The sequence below is a fragment of the Oryctolagus cuniculus genome, chromosome 11, assembly GCF_051225735.1.
Source record: "Oryctolagus cuniculus isolate XC-2025 breed Fujian yellow rabbit chromosome 11, ASM5122573v1, whole genome shotgun sequence".
Lineage (NCBI taxonomy): Eukaryota > Metazoa > Chordata > Mammalia > Lagomorpha > Leporidae > Oryctolagus > Oryctolagus cuniculus.
The window spans coordinates 22912972-22932821 of record NC_142877.1 but is presented as its reverse complement, the minus strand read 5'-3'; the positions used below and the strand labels follow the sequence as shown (position 1 = coordinate 22932821).

The following is a 19850-nucleotide window of genomic DNA, read 5'->3' as shown; positions in this document are numbered from 1 at the left end:
GTTCAGAACAGCTAGAAGCGACTGCCCTTTAATGGGAGGCACAGGACAGCAGAACTCTCATCCCGGAACCCAGGGCCTGCAGGCCAGCGTGACACAGCAGGTTTTTGCAGGAACAACAGATCTGGGAGACAGCACAAGTGGAGGAGGGCTGGGCGCCCAGCCACTCGGTCCCAGAGAGCTCTCTGCCACCTCCCTGCCATCATCCGGTGCAAACTGGGTGTGGTATGGAGAGAGCCAAGTCCAGAGCCAGGAGCCCACGGAACAGCATGGAAGATGACTCAGGTAAGGCTGAAAAGAGAGGAAGCAGCACCATTAGGAGCCGATTCACAGGGCACACCTCACCCTCACCCACAGATCTTTTGTTCTAGCTTAGCCCTTAAAAGCCACATTCACAGCCCTACTTGGGCTCACCCAGGATCCAGGTCTGACCGCACCCTATGACTTGAGTTCAGCTTACAAGTGAATACTTAAAAAAAAGACCAGAAGTAACTTTCTCCACTCAAGTGGGCCAACTTGCCCAGCTATTCAAACTTACCAATCACAAAGCAGAGCCTCAGGGCAAGCCCATCAAACATCAGAGTAAGCAACAGGGCGCTCAGTGAGGGCAAGACATGCCTGGGCCACAAGGGAGCGGCAGGACTGAGGCCAGAACTATGGCCTCCTTCTCCAGGGTGCTCCCTCATTAGCGCTAACAACAAAAATGGCCATGAATACAAGGGAGAAAAAGAGAGCTACTCAGTACGGATTGAATAAACGCATTGTTCCTGGAAATAATTATGTGAGTGATTACAAAACGGAAGTACGCTGTATTCTAATTGCCTGTCATCTTCACTTTGAGGCTTCATGGGCCCAAACACTAGGGTGCCTAGTGAGTTTTGTCTCTTGCTTTCCAATACCATTTCTTTCAATTATCTAACTGCACAGGCTAGGACCACCAGAAAAATGACGACCTGTGCTTGTGCCTATTGGCAGTTTTGCCTGAGTTTAATGACAGTTTCTAAAATTTGATCATCAAATGCAACATTTGCTATAGTTTTTAAGTAGGTACCAATGATCAAGTTATAGAAATTTCCTTTTGGTTCTTAGGTTGCTGATTTTTTTGTTTTGTTTTTTAGCTACATGACTTTGTAAATACCATTTCCCTTACAAGATTTTATATTCTGGGGCTGGTACTGTGGCGCAGTAGGTTAATCCTCCACCTGGGGCACCAGTATCCCATAGAGGCACAAGTTCTAGTCCCAGCTGCTCCTCTTCTGATCCAGCTCTCTGCTATGGCCTGGGAAAGCAGGAGAAGATGGTCCAAGTGCTTGGGCCCCTACCAGCTACACGGGAGACTTGTAGGAAGTTCCTGGCTCCCGGCTTTGGCCTGGCCCAGCTCCGGCCACTGTGGCCATTTGAGGAGTGAGCCAATAGATGGAAGATCTCTTTCTCTGTCTCTCCCTCTAACTCTGGCCCTCAGAGGCAGGACATAAGACTAAATTGCTACACTATGCTCCATCCTCAGGGAGCCTTGTTCACAGGGTTCAAGCAATATCAAGCAAATCAATGGATGAAGGAGGGAGAACGAAGGGAATTTTTATCCATGGTAAGTATGGAGTCTGCTACCTGGCACTTGTTCTACTTTGGAATTTCTAGCCTAACAAAGGCTCCTGTGCTGCCTGGGTGTGACATGCCCTGAGGAGAATCCTCCGCAGAGGATGGGAGAGGAGGCTGAACTACCTGGTAACTGCTGGTCTTCCAGAGAGAAGATTCTAAACCTCCCACCTTGGAATCGTCAGGGTGACAGCCCTTTGGGGTTTTTGAGTCACAAAAATCCAGATTGTGAGTTTAATGCAATACCCACCAATACCCACCCCCAATCAGTCTAAGAGCTCCCTTAGGCATCTAGAGTCTCCAGGTTTGACAGTGGCCTTCCCGGCTTCCTTAGCCAACAGCTCTTTTCTGTCTCTGGCCTATTAGCTGGAGATACCAACACACAGGCAAATAGAAACCGCAAAGTGTGGTCAGTGATCAAATAAGCTGGACCACAGGAAAGGTCTGCCTACACAGGGAGACCACACTGAGTCTTCAAAGATGAGAACCAGAAGGCGCTCAGGAAATGCCCAACAGCTGCACCCTGGGGCTGCTCAGCAGTGTGCAGACACGCCCTCACACTTGAGAACTGACCAGGACCAGTGCAGTGTGGTTCTCCCTCTAGGTGGCATCTTCGTTCCCTACACCCAAAACCCATTTTGAGTTTCTTGCCCTGGGCAAAAGGAGAAGCTTCAGACACCTGTCAATGAGGGAATCCCGCATGCTGGTGGCGAGGGTGCTGGGCTGGCCTTCGTTCAGCTTGAAGACGCTCTCCACCACTGACAGCTCTGTGCTGGTTGTGTCCAGGCCACAGAAGGCACACCAGTCGTTCACCACCATGCCGGCAGCAATCACCTCACTGCCTCGGTTCACGGTACCCGCCTGCCAAGGGAGGGACGCAGCATGGGTTATGGCACGAAAAGCCAAAGTCTCTCCCAAACCTGGCTTCTTACATGCAGCCATGATCCCAAACCGCTGAAGGTAATGACCCAGATTCCCGGACACCGGACAAAGGGATCTGCTCAACAGCAGACGAGGCCCAGAGGACAGGAATGCTTACCACAAGCGGGACCTGAAGAAGAGAGGACAGCTCATCCTGGTCTTCAATTGAAGTCTTGGGATGCACCAGCCCTCCCTGATTGCTGAAGATACAGTAGCTTCCTACTAGCACCTGGTCAGCCACTGTCTGTCTGAAGACTTCCACCTTGAGCACATCAGCCAGGATTTCTTCTGTCTCCTATCAATCAAAGGTACTATGCAAAGGGTCCAGAACTTGCAGGCCACAGAATCAGAGACTCCTGATGACAGAACTACCCAGGGACTGCCTTCCCCAGACCCTCACTTACTGCTATGTAACTGTATATGGAAACCTCACTATAAGAAAGGAGGGGACACAGCTTAGAGCAGTCCAGCTCAGCTCTGGAGCGCCTACTACCCATGCTTGCCTCCAACAGCCAGGGGCTGGTCTGTATGACATCCTTTTCCCTCAAACCCACACTTAAGAGTTCAATTGTCAAACAGCTGTCCTGGCCCAGGCTGCAGGACTGGATGGTCAATCTCCCCAGTCCTGAGAGATTAATACCCTCCTCACTTTCTTTCTGGCATCGACCACACCGTGGAAAGCCTCTATTATCACTATTCCAACGAGTGCCTAAAATATAACAGCTCATGTAGAGAAACCATAGTGATACCCTTAAATCCTGCCTGTCGGCCAAGTATAAGGAGTAACCACTGACTAGGATAGTCCTGTGACTCTCAGGCCCAAACTGGGATGCCTCACCCTGTCCAGGTCTGGGTGGACCAAGGCCACGTAGTCATTGCAGGTGGTAACATTGCCCAGAGCCGAGAGCCGCTCCTCCACCCGCCGAATCTGCACAGAATCTGGGAGGCAGTTGCGAATGTGTTGCAGCTCCTGGTCAGTGGTGTTGTTGGGCACCAGGAGGCCATGCCTGTTCCCTGGAGAGACCCAAATTGAACACTGGGGCAAAAATGAATATGAACACACAAAATGGCTCCTAGTACTAGAGGATACAACCTAGCCCAGCCCAATCAGCTATCCCAAGACAGTTTCAGACCCACTTCACCATCATCAACCAGCAGGGAACAAGACTAGCAGGAAGGAAGGGCTCTCAGCACTAGTTACATATTCTGCTACATAAAAATTCAGCTAACACTACGTACCTATCAAATGACTGAAATCTTAAAAACACTATCAATACAAAGTGGCGCCACTGAAACTTTCTTTTCCTCTGATAGGAACATGAACTGGTTAGCCACGTCAGATCATCATGACATCATCTACTGCACCACTAGCATAGAACCAGGGCCTATGCCGGTTCCACTGCTAGGCATTACACATCCAGCAATACTTTCACTAAAAAACATAGCAGCACTATTCCTGACAGACCAAACTGAAAGCTACCAATAGAATAGAACAGATGAGCGCATTGTGATATACTTACACAAAACGTATCACACAAGAATGAAGAAACTACAAATACACTGTGGTAACCATGGCCAAACCTCCCTCTATCATGCAAGACCACACCTCTGATCTTCTGAACTCCGAGTTACACCCATCATAAAGGGCTGGCACCATGGCTCACTAGGCTAATCCTCTGCCTGCAGCGCTGGCACCCTGGGTTCCAGTCCCGGTCGGGGCGCCAGATTCTGTCCCGGTTGCCCGTCTTCCAGTCCAGCTCTCTGCTGTGGCCCTGGAGGGCAGTGGAGGATGGCCCAAGTGCTTGAGCCCTGCACCCCATGGGAGACCAGGAGAAGCACCTGTCTCCTGGCTTTGGAACGGCACAGCGCGCCGGCCGTGGTGGCCATTTAGGGGGTAAACCAATGGACAGAAGACCTTTCTCTCTCTCTCTCTCTTACTGTCTAACTCTGCCTGTAAAAAAAAAAAAAACACACACACACACACACACACACACACATTAAGGGCCAGATTGAAATTGAATCCTGTCCAAACTTGCTTCTCAAGCCCTAAGGGTGTTTTAACTGAATCAGAAAATATTTAGAACAGGAACAGACTTCTAGAGAACTGCACCCTGCAGAAGTAAGAAAGAAAGGGTGGCAGTAAGGAACACAGGTCCGCTTGAAGAAAGGACCAATGGCCGGAGCCAAGAGGGCTGGGGGTCGGGACGCCACTCAGTGACTTGGTAAAGGGAACTTAAGAGTTACAGGTAGCAAACAGGATGGCCCGGATCTCACCAAGTCATTTCAAAGAGACAGGCAGGCATGCTGAGACAGAGGTGGTGGCAGGGGAGGGTCAAGATGCAAATGTTCTACCCTAGGTGTGGAACTTGGTGAGTCAATCATGTTCGCCCAGTACTTCCTACTCCTCGTCCCAATGTCCTCACAAGAGTGAAAGCACTTAGTGCTACTTGCTAGTACTCTCACGAAGGCTCTGATGTCCTTGATCTGCTGTCACTCAGACAAGATCCCACCCAGCGCCGTCTCTAGCTCCCGGAGACAAGGAACAAAAGCCTGGAAATGCCGAGGTCACTCCGAGACCCCTCCAGGGGAATGACTGACGGTGCGTGGAAACCCCTCTGCCTCCCTCGGCACCCTTCACCTGCCTTACCCACACACATGCGCCCGATGATGCGACAGCCGGCGATGGACGCGTGCACCACGGGGATGGTATCAGAGAGCTCGCCCTCGAACACGCTGTAGGGACACGGGCTCGGTGGTCAGGGGTAAGAGGGGCCAGTGCCCTCCCTCTGCGATCTCCCGGCTCCCCGCCCCGACACTGCGGGCCCTGGGGCTCCCACCGCACCTGTAGAAGTTCTCTGATCCTCCAATGGCCACCAGGCAGTAGGTGTTGGTCAGTTTGGCAAAACAGCCGATTTCACAGTTGTTCTCGAATGATGCCCGGACCGCCATGAGGCCTGCGGGACTGTGGGGCAAAGTTCAGGACCGGCGGATTCTTTTCCGCCCCAGATCGCCCCTCCTCGGCCCCACAGGCCGCGCCGGGACCCAGCCCAGCTCGGTCCCTCAGACCCGAGTCCCTCCCACCGGACCCCTCTAGTCTCTCCGGCGCCCCCACTCCCCACCCCGCCGCGGGGAGCGGAGCTGACAGACCCTTCCAGCCCCTAGTCACGCCAGCTCACCAAGTTAACTGCAGTCTCCACACGCGGAACCACCCCTTCTCGTGCCTAAGTAAACTTCCGTTTCCGCCTCGGCCCAGGGAGACTTCCGGGAGAATCCGGCGTGCCCAGCCACGCATGCGGCCACTCTAGCTCCAACCGCCAGGAGGCCTCTATGGTAACAAGTGGTCTGGCCTCGCCCAGCTTGGCCACGCCCCTGGCGTGCTCTCATTGGTTCGTTCGTTTCTGCCTTCATTCAGTGAAGGTTGAGGGCGAGAAAGAGCCAGGGGTGTCTCCCAGAAGACGGATTGACGATGGAGGTATTTACTGAAGGAGGAGGGGCAGGTTTGGGCCAAGGGGTCCGAAATCTTGATCTGGAACCCAGGGGACAGTGAAGGGCTGAGGAATGAAAGTTGGGGCTGAAGTCTGGGCTGGATGGGTGTCCAGTAGCGAGGAGAGAGAGACTAGGACGAAGAGGCCAGAGAGTTGGGAAGTCGGGCTGCGGAAGGCTTTGGTTAGACAGGAGGCTGGAGGGGAAAGGGATCCAGGGTGAGCAAGGATGTGGGGGCCGTGCCCTCTTCCTGTGGACTCTGCACTCACTCCACAGCCCCTTTTTGTCCCCAGCTCAATGGTGTCGGTCAAGGGCCCTACTCTCCCGGACTGCAGTACTTGGCCCACATTTTGTAGGATCCATGAAAGCCCCAGGGTCTCCCGGAATGCCACACTGAAGCCGAGGGGGTTGGAGCCCCTTGCCACCGTCCTCTCCCCGCCAGGGCACCCTCTGTAATTGGCCTGAGCGGTGCCCTTCCTCTGCCCCCGGCGTGCAATCCCATAACTCCACATTCCTCAGGATCCACCAGGCTGCTGGGTCACAGCCGGCTCTGCCTTTGTTGCTTTGATTGGTGGATCCTGGCCCACGGGCAGGGGTGAGCTGAGCTCAGGAAAAGCATCCACAACTCATCACAACCTGTGCTCCAAGACGTTTATTTTTTTTAAAAAAGATTTGTTTCATTGTTATTTGAAAGAGTTATAGAGAGGCAGAGAGAGACAGAGACAAAGAGATCTTCCATCCATTGGTTCAACTCCCCAGATGGCCACAAAGGCCCAGGCTGGGCCAGGCTGAATCCGGGAGCCAGGAGCTTCATCCGGGTCTCCTACTGGGTGCCTACTGGCACTCAAAGGGCCATCTTCCTGCTGCTTTTTCATTTGCAATAGTAGGGAGCTGGACAGGAAGTGAAGCTGCCCCTACGGGATGCTGCTACGCCACAACGCGGCCCCACTCCCACTCCAAGACATTTAGGAAGGTGAAGTGAATATGTCTGCTCTCTTGTCCTCCCCAGTTCACCACAGACCCACTCAACTTTCTCTTGGGTGTCTCTTTGCTTGATTTCCTCTACCAAGAATTCCTCTCACTTCTCCATCTGTCCAAAACCTCCCCTCTCCTAAGTCCTGGCTCAAAGTCCCCTCCAAGGAACCTTCCTGACCACTCCACCTCCTCCACAACGCTCCCACCTTTATTTTCCAGCCCCTCTGTCACTTCTTAGCCTTTTGTTCCATTCAGTTCTGTCTTGTTCTCCAGTGGTTTGTGCATTTAACCCCTACTCCCTGGGGTCTGAGGACAATTTATTTGTCAGACCTATGGCATGCCCAACATGGGTCTGGGAATACAGCTTAGGTTGAAGAAAATACTAGTTTGTGTGAATGTGTGTGTGTTGGATTATCTGCATATTTATGGTTTGTGGATCCCGAGGGGGTTTATAGTGTGTACTCAATGCATATGTTTTGTGTAGCCCTTCATTTAGCCAGATGACCCTTACGGAATACCTGTGTGTTTGGTTTAGCACGTGGACCTGTGCATACTCACTGTGTGCCTCTGTGGCTGTGTACCCTGTCCGTGTGCTGGGTATGTTGTGTAGTGTCTGGAGCATCTCTGTAGTGTATGTTATTTTGAGTGCTTGAAGACACGGGAACTGTGGCTCTCATATGTCGTGTCTGTGTGAAAAACGCAATCTTCAGAGGCAGAGACACAGGTCTGGCCAAGGTCCCTTCCCTCCTATCCCCTTGGACCTGACAGCAAGTAAGTCATCCAAACTGCCTGGCCTCGGCTTCCACATCTATAAAGAGGGAGAATGAGAACTATTATCCCATAATTATACACCTACAAGAGCTCCCTCATAGGATGCTGGGAGGACGGAGGGTGAGAAGAAGTAAAAGGTACGAAGGGCCCAGCACAGCGGCATGCAGAAGGCACTCAAGGACTGTTGAGTTCCATTTCCCTGTGTGTAAGTGAGCAAGGCTCTTGAGCCCAGGGAGTGCCTGACCTGGACTTCTAGACGCCTCCCCGCTCCATGCAACCCCTGCTTCAGGCCCCCACCCTGAATCCCAGACCTGGGCAAGTCCAGAGTCTCAGTGGTTGGAGCTGGAAGTAAACCTAGGATTCAAAGCGACTTCGGAGCAGCTTGAACTTGGACTTGTTGTACTTGGTGATGAGGTCCAGTTTGCTGTGGCCCAGAGTCATTCGTTTCTCATCACTGAGCAGGTCATTGCTACTTCCGTTGCAGTGGCCTCTGGCAGGGCCCCCAGGGAGGCCAGGCTCAGGCCCCTGCATGGCACCCTGGAACTGATGATACTTGGTGATGAGGTCCAGTTTGCTATGGCCCAGAGTCAGCCGCTTCTCCTCCCCAGGGCCCACTCCAGCTGTACCTGTAGGACTGGGTCCTGGAAGGCAATTGGGCCCGGGTCCCTCGCTCCGGAACGGACCAAACTTTGTGATGAGGTCCAGCTGGCTGTGACCCAGGGTCTGCCATCGCTCATCTGGACCCTGTTTCCCAGGCCTGGCTGAGGAATTGGCTTCAGGGGGCACTCGGGGGTCCTGGGCCTTGGGGTCCTGGAGCAGGAGCTCCAAGTGGCCATGGTTCTGATTTGGGGATGACTTCCTGTCCTCTGGAGCCTGATCACCAAGTCTAAGGGAACCTGACTCAAGGGCACCCCCCTGGGCCTGAGACAGGAGATCCAGGTGACTGAAGCTCTGGCTTGAGGACAACTTCCTGTCCTCTGGGGCGTGCTCTGCAGGCTGCAGGGAGCCCGAGTTAGGGGTAACTCCAGAGTCAGGGCCTCCTGCCTCTCGGGCCCTAGGGAAGGGGACAAGTAGGTCCAGCTGGCTGTGACTCTGGCTCAGAGACACCTTTCTCTCCTCCACTGTCTCCAGGCCCACGCCAGGGCCCCGCTGACCTCGCGGAGGGCTGGGCTCCTGGCTTCCCAGAATCCCATTCTCTGGGAGCCGAGACAGAGCCGGGGCACCCCTGGGAAAGTGGAAGAGGGGGCGGGGGCGTGGACGAGGGAGCAGAGGTGCCCCCACTGCCAGGGTCAAAGGGCTGGCACTACTGTGGTTGAGGGCGGGGGAGGACTGGGACCACAGGGATGCCCCCATCTTGCCCAGGTTGGGCCTGAAGGGCCCAGCAGAAGAGCCGTGGTTAGGGTCTGAGAGCTGGCGCTGCAGGGCGGATTGGCCACTGGCTTCACGACGGGCAGGGCCTGGCGAGAAAGACCCCATACCGTTGTCACTGCAGCCACGGACTCCTGGTAGAGCCAGGTAGGAGGTGCGGCCCATGAGAGGTGAGTGCTTGATGCTGCTGAGGCTGGTGCTGGAGGGTGAGGAGCAGGTGGGGCTGGGGATGCCAGGCCTCAAGGCCAGGGCCACGGCGGGGGGATGCAGTGCCGGAGGCGACAGCGGATCCTCACTGCTGCAGAAGCCCTGCACGGGCTGTGACTCGGCGTACAGACAGCGGAACTCCCGGTCAAAGTCCTCCACGATGCGGCCCCTCAGCTGCAGCACCATGCTGGTGTGGGCCTGGCTGCAGAGCCAGGTGAAGCTGGGGGAGAGGGTCCGGTCAGGAGGCAAAGGGCTAGGCCCTGGGGCTCAGCAGGAGTCACAGCCAGGGGAACTTACCCGGAAATGGGACCAAAGTTCCACCCCCAAGAGGGCTCACAATGGGGCACGGGGCTCCGGCTCCAGAGTCTGTGCTCATTCTAGCCCTGCTGATGGGATTTGGGCACATGACCGCCCATCCCAGGGTCTCAACTGCCCCATCTATAAAAACGGTGAGGAGCCCTGAGGTCCCTCCAGTTCTAATGTGCCATAGCCATTTTCTATGCCAAGGGCATTAAAGGAACCCTTCCACTAGAGTGAGCTCCTCCAGGGCTGGCTTGCTCCTCACCCTGTCCTGAGCTCTGTGTGATGCCTGGCACACACTAGGTGCCCGGGACATGAACATGAAGGGACAGATGGCTGAACGGAGGCAAGTTCAAAGGTGCCCTTCCAGCCCCCCGCTTCACTCCACCTGCTCACCTGTAGCTGCCCACCACCACCTGCTCACAGTCAACGATGATGAACTTCTCCAGGGCCTGCCCCGTGAAGCGACGGCCTGCCTTGCTGCAGTACGTGTCCCCACACATGCTCCGCACACGCATGTTCTAGGCCAAGGGGAGAGGGAGGTTGAGGAGTGACCCTGAGAATGGACCTCAAGCCGTGTTTACGCCCCAAACAGTCACCCACTCCCATTGAGCCCCAGTGCTCACTGGCTGCCCGGCTGGCTCTTCTGCCCTCCTGGCTCCCCACCTCCACCCCTGGTTACTGCCCCTGGTTCTCACTGACCGGCAGGTGCCCCCCATTGAGTTCCATCTTGTAGCACATCTCCAGGAAGTGCTTCAGGTGCTCCTGGGCCAGGAGCAGGTAGACAGGGACGCCACGCCGGCTCGAGGCCTCCATGAGGTCACACAGAAGCTCCATGTCAGTGAATACATCCATCACCACGGCCACCACCTGGAGGAGGAAGGGCGAAGCTTAGTCCTGCCCAGGGTACTGCACACATGCAGCCCAGTCCTGGAGAAGAGCCTGGAGCTGGAGGCCAGAGCCTGTGGGAACATCTGGAAGGGCTTTTCCCGGTGCCTGGCACAGGGGTTCTTAGCTTGGCCACTGGAGATTTGAATGGCTTGACTCTCTAGTTGTTTGAAAGTTTTTGAGTGCATTTTTCTGTGGACAGAGTATTTGTCATTGGATTGTCATAGATGTCTGTGTATCAACTGCACCAGTCCAAAGCCCCACTGTGCATTGCAGCACAGAGGGGTCAGAGGCAGAACCCAGCCCTGATTCCCAGGCTAGCCCCTCGCACTCCCCCACTAGCCCAGGGCCTGTGTGTCTGAGGCTCTCCTCTCATGGACCAGAGCTGCAGGCCATGTCCTGGTGTCTTCAGGGCCCTTTGCCAAGCCTGCTTTGTTTCCCTGTGAAGTGACAGAGTTCTGCTGTGACACCTAATACAGGCTCCCTGACTTCCACGTGTGCCACGTGCATCCGAGTTTTCTGTGCCGTCGAGAGCTGAGGTTGGTGACCACTGCTATAAATGGCTGCCTCAGAGGCCCCTGGCAGCCCCCAGGCACCTCCATGCCCCTCCATGCCCCGCCTTCCCTTCGCAGGTGTCCGCTAGGGGACTCTTCTCTCCCGGGAAGGGCCGAGGGCAGCTCCGTACAGAGCGCGGGACTCTGGCTCTGGAGCCAGACAAAATGGGTTCAAACCCAGCCTCTGCCACTTCCTAGTGATGGGGCCTCGGGCAAGTCACTCCCCCTCCGGGAGCCTCAACTTCCTCATCTGTTAAATGGAGGTAATGATAGCTACATCCCAGAGTCCTGGGGCATTAAATATGAAAACAGTTGACACACAACAGAAGCCCAATAAATGTTCCTCTCCTGCTGCCTTCTTCAGACAAGGACATGAACTGCAGGGAGAGGAGGCCCTTCTGAAGGTCATTCGGAGTCAGCGCCGGCTGGAGCGGAAGCCCGACTCCCGGCTCAGGGATGGAAGGGAGCGGGGCGGGGAGGCAAGGCGCTGGGGGATGCGCTAGTCCACAGCAGGGGTCTGGCCAGGAGTGGAGGGAACAAGGACGGGCCAGAAAGATCAAAGGGGCAGGGTGATGACAACAGCAACAGCCACACTAATAACCCCATCCCCGATGCCAATCAGGCCTGGCGCTCCCCTGCCCGGGGCACAGGCAGCCTTGCCAGAGAGGCTGTGGAGGTCCCGCTGGGAGCTTGGCTCCTGATTCCTGCAGCAGGAGCCTGACTTTATCTCAAGTCCTGCCAGGGGTCATCGTGTCCATTCCTCTGTCTCCCGGGCCAGAGGGCGGCATGACCATCCCTGTCTGCTCCCCTGAATCTCTGTCCTGAGCCCAGCAACTTCTGCTCCCCTTCCTCAGCCTAGCCCTGGAGGTCACACAGAGGCCCGGGCAGCCGAACCCCCACCTCTGCTTCAGGCCAGCTGGGGAGAGGCAGATGGGCCAACCAGCGGGACTGGGCCAGCGGTTGGAGCCCCTGCCCTCTCCCTGCGTCCTGACAGCCTGTCTCTGCAAGTCAGCGGGGTGGCTCAGATGTCCTCCGAGGTGGGACTCTGATCGCAGATCCTCTGCCGAGAGAGGCACCAGGGCCCGTCGTGCAGGAGGCACTGCCGCTGTGTCCTCGGGCGTGCGTGGAGCGCCTGCAGCCATGCCCCGTTCACATCCGTGCCCTCTCGAGGGCCAAGCAGTTAAGAAGGGAAATAAAACCCATGGCCGTGCCCTGGGCGTGTGGAGGCCAACAGCGGGCAGACGTCCCGGCCCCAATTCTGCCTCAGGATCACTGTGTAGCCCTGGGCCCGTCCCTCTCTCTCCCTGGGCCCCTGTTTCCACATCTGGGACAGGAATGAAGATGAGGCCCTTACCGTGCGCGCCTGGCTGAAGAGGAAACGCAGCAAGTCCTTGATGTTCTTGGCCTTGTCCCTCTGGAAGTGGACCACGGCTTGGGTGGGGCTGAAACCTGTGGCTTGCGGCACCTCGGGCCACCCCAAGTCCAGGTCCGGGGGGTCCACGTCAGAGGCCATGGGGAAGTAAGTGCCCGAGGTGGCCTCGGAGAGCAGGCTGAGACGGTCAGGCCCCGAGGCCTCCAGCCCCTGGGCCTCGCTGAGCTCAGGGCCTGTGCGCACATGGCTGGTCATGTAGTCCACGTCCAGGGCGCTCAGGAAGGGCAGCTCCCTCTCCTCGGAGATGACCCGCAGGTAGGCCGCCTCGCCGCGCTCCAGGAGGGCATCGGCCGCCAGCCGGGCCGCCTCGCTGTGCTGCAGCACCAGGGGCGAGCTCTCCCGCCACCACGGCCGCTTCAGCTCCTCCACGCGGCCCCGCAGGGGGCCCGCCATGCCTTGGGCTGCCAGGCCTCCCAACATGCCTGCCCACCCGGCTGCCTCACCCACCGGCAGGCTCCATGGTCCGTACCCCAGGTCGGCTGAGCAGGAAGGAGAGCCCAGCAGCACCGCCTCTGCTTGCGTGTGTGGCGGGGGCCCCCCGCTGCCACCCTAAGTCAGCACTGTGCTCCGCCCCATTGCCCCTGGCCTCTGGAACCTGTCAGGTCAGCCCCACCTGTCTGCCTGCTGTTGGGACTCGCCTGCTCAGAAGAGCCCTTGGCACACGCTCTGCCTCCCTACCCTCTGCACCCTCAGGACACAGACCCACCCCACCAGGCTCCTAGCAGTCCCCAAACCCTGACCTTCCAGGGCCCCGGGGAGCTTGGATTTTAGAAAAGAGGGGCCCAGGCCTGCTCAGGGACGTGCACACACGTACACATACATGCACACACACACATGTACACACACCTGGGGTGCATAAGTGACTCAAGACACCAGATAAGCAGGTTGGTAGCAGCTGATGGGCACGCAGACACGGACTCCAGGCTGACAGGCGCAGACCACACACCTCCCTGAAGCCCACCCACACAGGCTGTGGCACACACTACAGAGCAACCACAGAGCCGCAAACACCATGACAGACAGTGCATGCCTCGGAGCCCGTGTGCTCAGGCCTTCATGAGAGCCAAACAGCATCCCATGGAATCACCAAGAACATCTGGTCCCCGCTACCAGGCCTCTCTGCACCTATGGCTGCCCTGCCATGCGGTGTCATCATAACTGCCCCCATCCCACCTTGACCCCGGCTCTGAGCCCAGCCTCCAGGAGTCGAGGGCAGGGACCCTCACCTAGCCCCCGAGCATGACCTGGACAGGTTAAAACGCAGCTCTCCCATACCCCCCCAGCCTCCACCCACCCTGCCATACGGATCCAGGGGGTATGAGATCCTGAGGTTCACGTGTGCTCTGAGCCCTGCTGCTGCGACATGCCGCTCCAGATGGCTGTGTTTCAGCACCCTCAACCCCAGGGATGCTCGCAGACTCAAGCCTTCCTCCCATGCTCCAGGGCTGAGTAGCAAATGCTTACAGTGCAAAAAGTGGTTCTGGAAGACAGGCAGACGCACTGCGGGTCAAGAGGCAAAGAGGCAGGTGTCTGCTCTCTGCCCCAACAAGGCCAAAGCCCCAGAGCATGTACAGTCTGCCCCGCGGAGGCCAGTTGAGAAGCTTCGCTCTGGAGACAGGGCCAGCCCATGGCAGGTGCAGGGGACGGGGGGCAGGGAGCGGACTGGGCACAGTGGCCGTGGCCTCTCTCTCAGGAGGGACGAGGTCTGAAGAGGACGAGGGGAGGGGCTGGCGCTGTGGCACAGCGGGTTAAAGCCCTGGCCTGAAGCGCCAGCATCCCATATGGGCACCGGTTCAAGTCCCGGCTGCTTCTCTTCTGATCCAGCTCTCTGCTGTGGCCTGGGATAGCAGAGGAGGATGGCCCAAGTGCTTGGGCCCTGTACCCATGTGGGAGACCTGGAAGAAGCTCCTGGCTTCGGATTGGCGCAACTCCAGCTGTTGCGGCCATCTGGGGAGTGAACCAGCAGATGGAAGACCTCTCTCTCTGTCTCTACCTGTCTTTGTAACTCTGACTTTCAAATAAATAAATTAAAAAAAAAAAAAAAAAAAAGAGGACGAGGGGAGAGCAGGGGATGGAAGTCCCGTCTCGCAACCCTGTGCAGTCCTGATTGCTCTGGTTCATCTGCTCTGAGACCCTGTCCAGAGCCCAGGCTCTTCTGGCCCACAGGGCTTTGTACAGGCCCAGCACATGCATGCGGGGATGCCCAGGGCGACTTAGGAGCTCCCTGAATCAAGCTGTGCCCTGTCACCAGGGCTGAGTGGGGCTGGGGCCGTGTCAGTGAGGAGAGGGCCGAGGCCAGGGGCTGAAGTGCTGGGTGCAGGGACACAGCGGCCCTTCCCTGCGGGAGGGGAGGGGCGGGGGCTGAGTAAACAAAGCCAGCTGTGGGAGGGTAATAAGCTGTGGGGGCAGCTGAGGTAGCAGAGCCCTCATTAGGGCCTTATCTCCAGATTTGTTTGAGGGGAGAAGCTCCTGGGAGGCAGACAGGCCTGTCTGTGCCGAGCTGAGTTAATTGTGTTTATCCCTCAGTGTGGAGACGTCCGTTTCATGGTAGAGTTTTGGATCTGTATCTTGTTTATTTTTCATTGTGGTAAAATGCACATTAAACTGACCACTTTGTGAGTCCAGCGCTGTGGCATAGCAGGTAAAGCCGCCTCCTGCAGTGCCAGCATCCCATATGGGCATTGGTTCGAGTCCCGGCTGCTCCACTTCCAATCCAGCACTCCACTGTGGCCTGGGGAAGCAGTAGAAGATGGCCCAAGTCCTTGGTCCTCTGCACCCACATGGGAGACCTTGAAGAAGCTCCTGGCTCCTGGCTTTGGATCAGTGCAGCTCTGGCCATTGTGGCCATTTAGGAAGTAAACCAGGACAGAAGATCTCTTTCGCTCTCTGCCTCTCTGTAACTCTGCCTTTCAAATAAAATAAATAAATCTTAAACAAACAAAAACCTGACCACTTTGGTGGCATTCAGTCCCTTCACCTTATGCCATCCTAACCACTACCATCTCCAGAACGCTTCACCTTTCAACGCTCAAACTCTGTGCCCACTAACACTAAGAACCATTGCCCCATCTCCCCAGCCCCCGGCAGCCACGTTCTGTTTTTGTGACTGTGACTGCTCTAGGTACCCTGCTTTCATGGACTCACACAGCGTTGGTGGGTTAAGCTAATGCTTGGGATGCCTGCTTCCCATGTCCAAATGCCTGAGATCAAGTCCCACCTCTGTTTCCAGTCCAGCTTCCTGCTAAGACACCCGGGAGGCAGTGGATGGTGGCCCAAGTACTTGGGTTCCTGCCATTCAGGTGGGAGAACTAGATGGAGTTCCTGGCTCATGGCTCCAGCCTGGCTCAGTCCCAGCTGTGGCAGGCATTTGGGGAGTGAACCAGTGGATGGAAGCTATCACACTTCCTTTCAAATAATAATATAAATCAATAAAACAGTTGCATTGTGCAACATATGTTTTTTAAAAAGAGGGGTGGGGCGGGAAGACTACGTTGAAGAAGAAAGGGTCCCTGTGAATCCCTGACATCCTAATAACACTGTGTGAATCAAACTCAGTCTCACAGGGTGCAGATAGGCCAAGCGTCCCTGTGGGCTGAGCGAATGGAGGGCATGGGGAGGGTAGACAGGTGGAGCGTAACCTTGGGGCCAGGCCCAAGGCTGCTGGGAGCCACACGGACAGACCCAAGCCCAGCCCCTGGCCGCAGTGTTTGGGCACAGGTCCCTTAATGACTGTTATTAAGAGGAAGGAAACTATTTTCCTGTCCAGGAGGTGTGTCAGACGCCTGCCTGGCATCGCGTGGCCATCCTGGGGGCCATTTAATCTTGTCAGTTGTCTCTTATGGGTTGAGTGGCGCCTGGGTAGGTGACTGTGGTGTGGGGGTGGTGAGAGCAGAGAGGGGGAAGCAGCCCTCCCGATGCAGCTGCTCCAATGCCGACACTACCTCACACCTTCACCACGGCGCCCGGGAGAGGAGCAGCCAGGGCCTGCAGGGGAGCCAGTGTGTGCCCACATGCCTTGAACCAAGGCAAAGCCACCTAAGAGCCAGAGATAGCAGGGGACATTAGTGGGGAGCCCCAGAGGCCGGCTGGAGCTGAAAAGATGAGAAAGGGTTCAGGAGGCACCGGACGGCGCGGGCAGGCAGAATGCTCCAGGCCCCAGGAGGCGAGCAAGGATGTCCTCCCGGGAGGTGGCGGCTACGACGCCTTCTGCAGCCATGCGGTGCAGAGCCCTGGGGGTCCTGCGAAGGTGCTGGGCTCTCAGCACAAGATGAGGGCACGGAGGTTGGAATGCGGCATCTGGGGGGGAATACGGAAGCAGGCCCCAGGGGGAGAGTGGTCCAAAGCATCAGCCTCCCAGAACGAATGTGGTCCCCCTTTCGCCCACACCCTTCCCTCGACCCTTCTGCTCATCCCACCTGGTGCAGGGCTGGGGTGGGGGTGGGGGAGCCCGTCCCACCCCTCCTTTCCTTAACAGGCAATTCCCACTCCACTGTTTGTCCCCACTTGCTTCTTCCTTCCCAAGGCAGGAAGAATGGCTTGTCTCATTGGTGGTTAGGGGAGGGGGTGGGCTCAGGCCTCTCCAGACTTCTCTGATTTTTGGTCCCACTGTCGGAAAAGGTAGCGCATGCTCCATTCTCTATTCACACGTTAAGTCTGCAGAGGAGGCCCTGCCCCTGTGAGGGAGGTGTCTACGCTCTCGGGGGGCAATATGTCCATTTGTCCAGACAGTGGAAGCTACGTCCTTCAGCTTTATCAGTAATACAAGCCAACGTTTTTGTTTCTATTAGCGTCTTCTTATTTTTTCTTTTGTGCTGAACTTGGGAGGGGAAGACATTATCTACTGACCCCTTAAGCCCTCAATGGGACTGCTGCAGCAGCGGTTCCCGACCCATCCCATCTGCTCTCCCTGTCCAGCCAATCCACCCAACATGGACGCTAATGCCTACTTATTTATGCTAGCATTGGGGTCTCAAAGATGAGTTAAGAGTTCATCTCTGCCCTGGAGGAACGCAGTTTAGTGGGGCAGGCGGACTCATCAATAATTATAAAGCATGGAGGAAGCTAAGCTTTAAACAAGCGCTTAAGGGATCATGACCTGTTCCGGAACCTTGGAAGAACCGCATCCCCGCTCCCACCCCTCAGCTAGGGTCAAGCCCTGCACACCCAAGAGGTGAAAGAGCTCTTTGGGAGAAAAACGAGGAAGAGGAGCAGCCAGCGGGGCCTACAAGCTCTGACCTCCAGCTGTGAGGCTGGAGTGGGGGCTCTCGGGGGCTCCGCCTTCCCAGCAAGAGGTGGCTGGGCTGGGGTCACTGCAGTCCCTCAGTCCCCTGACAACATCACTGCCGGTGCCTGAAGACCTTTAACCACGTTACAGAATCTTCTCCTTCTTCTCCCCTTGACTCAGGGAGGGAGACCTTACCTGGGGCAGGGGCAGCGGCAGCATCCTAGCTCAGAGTCCACAGAACACTTTGATGGGTGGTTAGCACCGGGGCAGGGATGAGTGGGGAAGAGGGTCACAGTCAGGGGCCTGAGGTTGGGCCCATCCCTGTCTAAACCCGGCAGACACAGTACATGCATGGGAAGCGTGGGAAGCCCTGGGCAGACCCAGGGCCTTGCTCCTAAGGGACAGGTCTGTCTGAGACCGTCCTGTTCTCTGCCCACAAACCTGCCCCCTCCATTTCCCTCCCTCCTCACCCCAAGGGCTGATACACTCCAGGCCACTGGGCGTGGGAAGCAGCTGGCCTGAACTCTGCCTTCCCCAGAATCCCATCTGTCCTCCCATCCTCTGGTCTCCTCTCCTCCAAGGCCAGGCCCCTATTTCGGAGGGATCCACTCAGACTAGGAGTGCCGAGTGCCAGGGAGTGTCCTCCTCCACTAAGCGCCACACGTGGCACCAGACCCCTGCCCACCCACCCTCACACCTTCAGCTTTCTCCCGAAAGCCCCTGAGCTCTCTAGCCACAGCAGGCTTTTCTCCATTTCTTCTCAGCAAGGCACCCCCTAAGATACCAACTGATGCTGCCTTACTCTGCCTTCTTCACCCTTGGCAGACTACACTCTCTCAAAAAGCTTCCTGGATAGTAAGTCTCAGGTCATTCAGCCTCACCCACTCTGCCCGCCCCGGGTCTCCTTCTCGAAGCTCTCCTCCTGCCTGGCTTCCACTCACTCTCCTGTGAGTGCTTCGCACTCCCTGGGTTACTCTCACCTCTGGGAACTCCTCCACTGACACGACTTTAAGTGTCCCTCTATACACAATACCGAGGGCCACCATCCTCCACCCCAATCATCCTGCCCCATGCCTTGCCCTCCCTGGGGGCACTGCCACCATCTGCCCTGGATGGTTCCCCACACAGATACGACATGGCACCAAAGTAGGGAGCAGAGCTCAGAGGACACGACACTGCTCGGCTCTGTCACGGGCCACTGGGCACCAGTCAGTGGCTTCTTCTCAGGGACCGGTTCCCTACTGCGTGATGGGGACAGCAACCCCTGCCCTGCCCAGTTTATAGCAAACAGCAACTCTTCCAAAAAACACAGTACAAAGAGGATTCTTTTCCAGCTCACTGCCAGACTTCGTCGCTATCTCGGGCCCTAGGGAGCTCTGTGGCTGCCCCCTTTCTTTGGGCTAGACGTGCAGTTAGGCATCCAGTCCTGGTGAGTTTTTGTCTGAACTGTCTCTGGGGTCTGAATTCCCCCTTTGAATGCCTACTACCAGGGCTTCCGGCCAGAAGGCTGGCCTCCCTCCCCTTCCTGTGCACCTCCGTGTATCTCTCCTTACTGGGAGCAAGCTGGGTTCCGGCTGCCGCCCGATGGCGCGTGATCCAGGCTCCCCATCATGGCCACACTTGAGCCTGAAGAGCTTCCTGCTCCGTGCCTTCACCAGGACAGCTCCTCCGGTCCTGGCTTCTCCCTCCTACCGAAAGCTGGCCCACTTGTCATGTCCTGACTGCCTGCTGTGATTTTGCCAGCTAGTGTGTCTATGTGCACACACAGCTCCTGCAACTAGAAAAAAATTTTTTTATTCGACAGAGTTATAGACAGTGAGAGTAGACAGTGAGAGACAGAGAGAAAGGTCTTCCTTCCGTTGGTCCACCCCCCAAATGGCTGCTACGGCCGGCGCTGCGCCGATCTGAAGCCAGGAGCCGGGTGCTTCCTCCCGGTCTCCCATGCAGGTTCAGGGCCGGAGCACTTGGGCCATCCTCCACTGCCTTCCCAGGCCACAGCAGACAGCTGGTTTGGAAGAAGAGCAACCGGACTAGTACCCGGCGCCCCAACCGGGACTAGAACCAGGGTGCCAGCGCCACAGGCAGAGGATTAGCCAAGTGAGCCACGGCGCCGGCCACCTGTGGTTTCTTGTTA

At 56.7% G+C, this 19850-nt stretch overlaps 2 protein-coding genes across 3 annotated transcripts; both read right to left on the bottom strand.

The window, feature by feature from the left end:
* Window positions 1-12: 12 nt before the first annotated feature.
* Window positions 13-5733, bottom strand: EIF6 (eukaryotic translation initiation factor 6). Of its 2 annotated transcripts, none has more exons than XM_008256065.5 (7): window positions 5662-5733; window positions 5357-5476; window positions 5162-5247; window positions 3353-3528; window positions 2633-2809; window positions 2273-2454; window positions 13-288 (listed from the first exon to the last, which is right to left on the bottom strand). In XM_008256065.5, exons 2-7 carry the CDS (start codon window positions 5461-5463, stop codon window positions 279-281), a joined length of 738 nt encoding a protein of 245 aa, XP_008254287.1. In that variant the 5' UTR covers window positions 5464-5476; window positions 5662-5733; the 3' UTR covers window positions 13-278. The 2 variants fall into 2 exon arrangements, with proteins under 2 accessions (XP_008254287.1, XP_008254285.3); XM_008256063.5 differs by having other exon boundaries at window positions 5691-5733.
* Window positions 5734-8097: 2364 nt separating this feature from the next.
* SACK1C (scaffolding CK1 anchoring protein C) lies at window positions 8098-12885 on the bottom strand. Its single transcript, NM_001171497.1, is given in 4 exon segments — window positions 8098-9538; window positions 10015-10139; window positions 10321-10488; window positions 12415-12885. Coding segments are annotated over 4 exon segments (2205 nt in total).
* Between the last annotated feature and the right edge of the window lie 6965 nt (window positions 12886-19850).

Bases quoted from the DNA above. Each gene is read 5' to 3' on its own strand.
- EIF6 (XM_008256065.5), bottom strand. From the start codon at position 5,463: ATGGCGGTCCGGGCATCATTCGAGAACAACTGTGAAATCGGCTGTTTT. The intron at 3,529-5,161 runs GTAAGGCAGGTG...GGGTCTCTCCAG, and splicing joins CATCGGGCGCATGTGTGTGG to GGAACAGGCATGGCCTCCTG. The intron at 2,455-2,632 runs GTAAGCATTCCT...CTCCCTTGGCAG, and splicing joins TTCTTCAGGTCCCGCTTGTG to GCGGGTACCGTGAACCGAGG.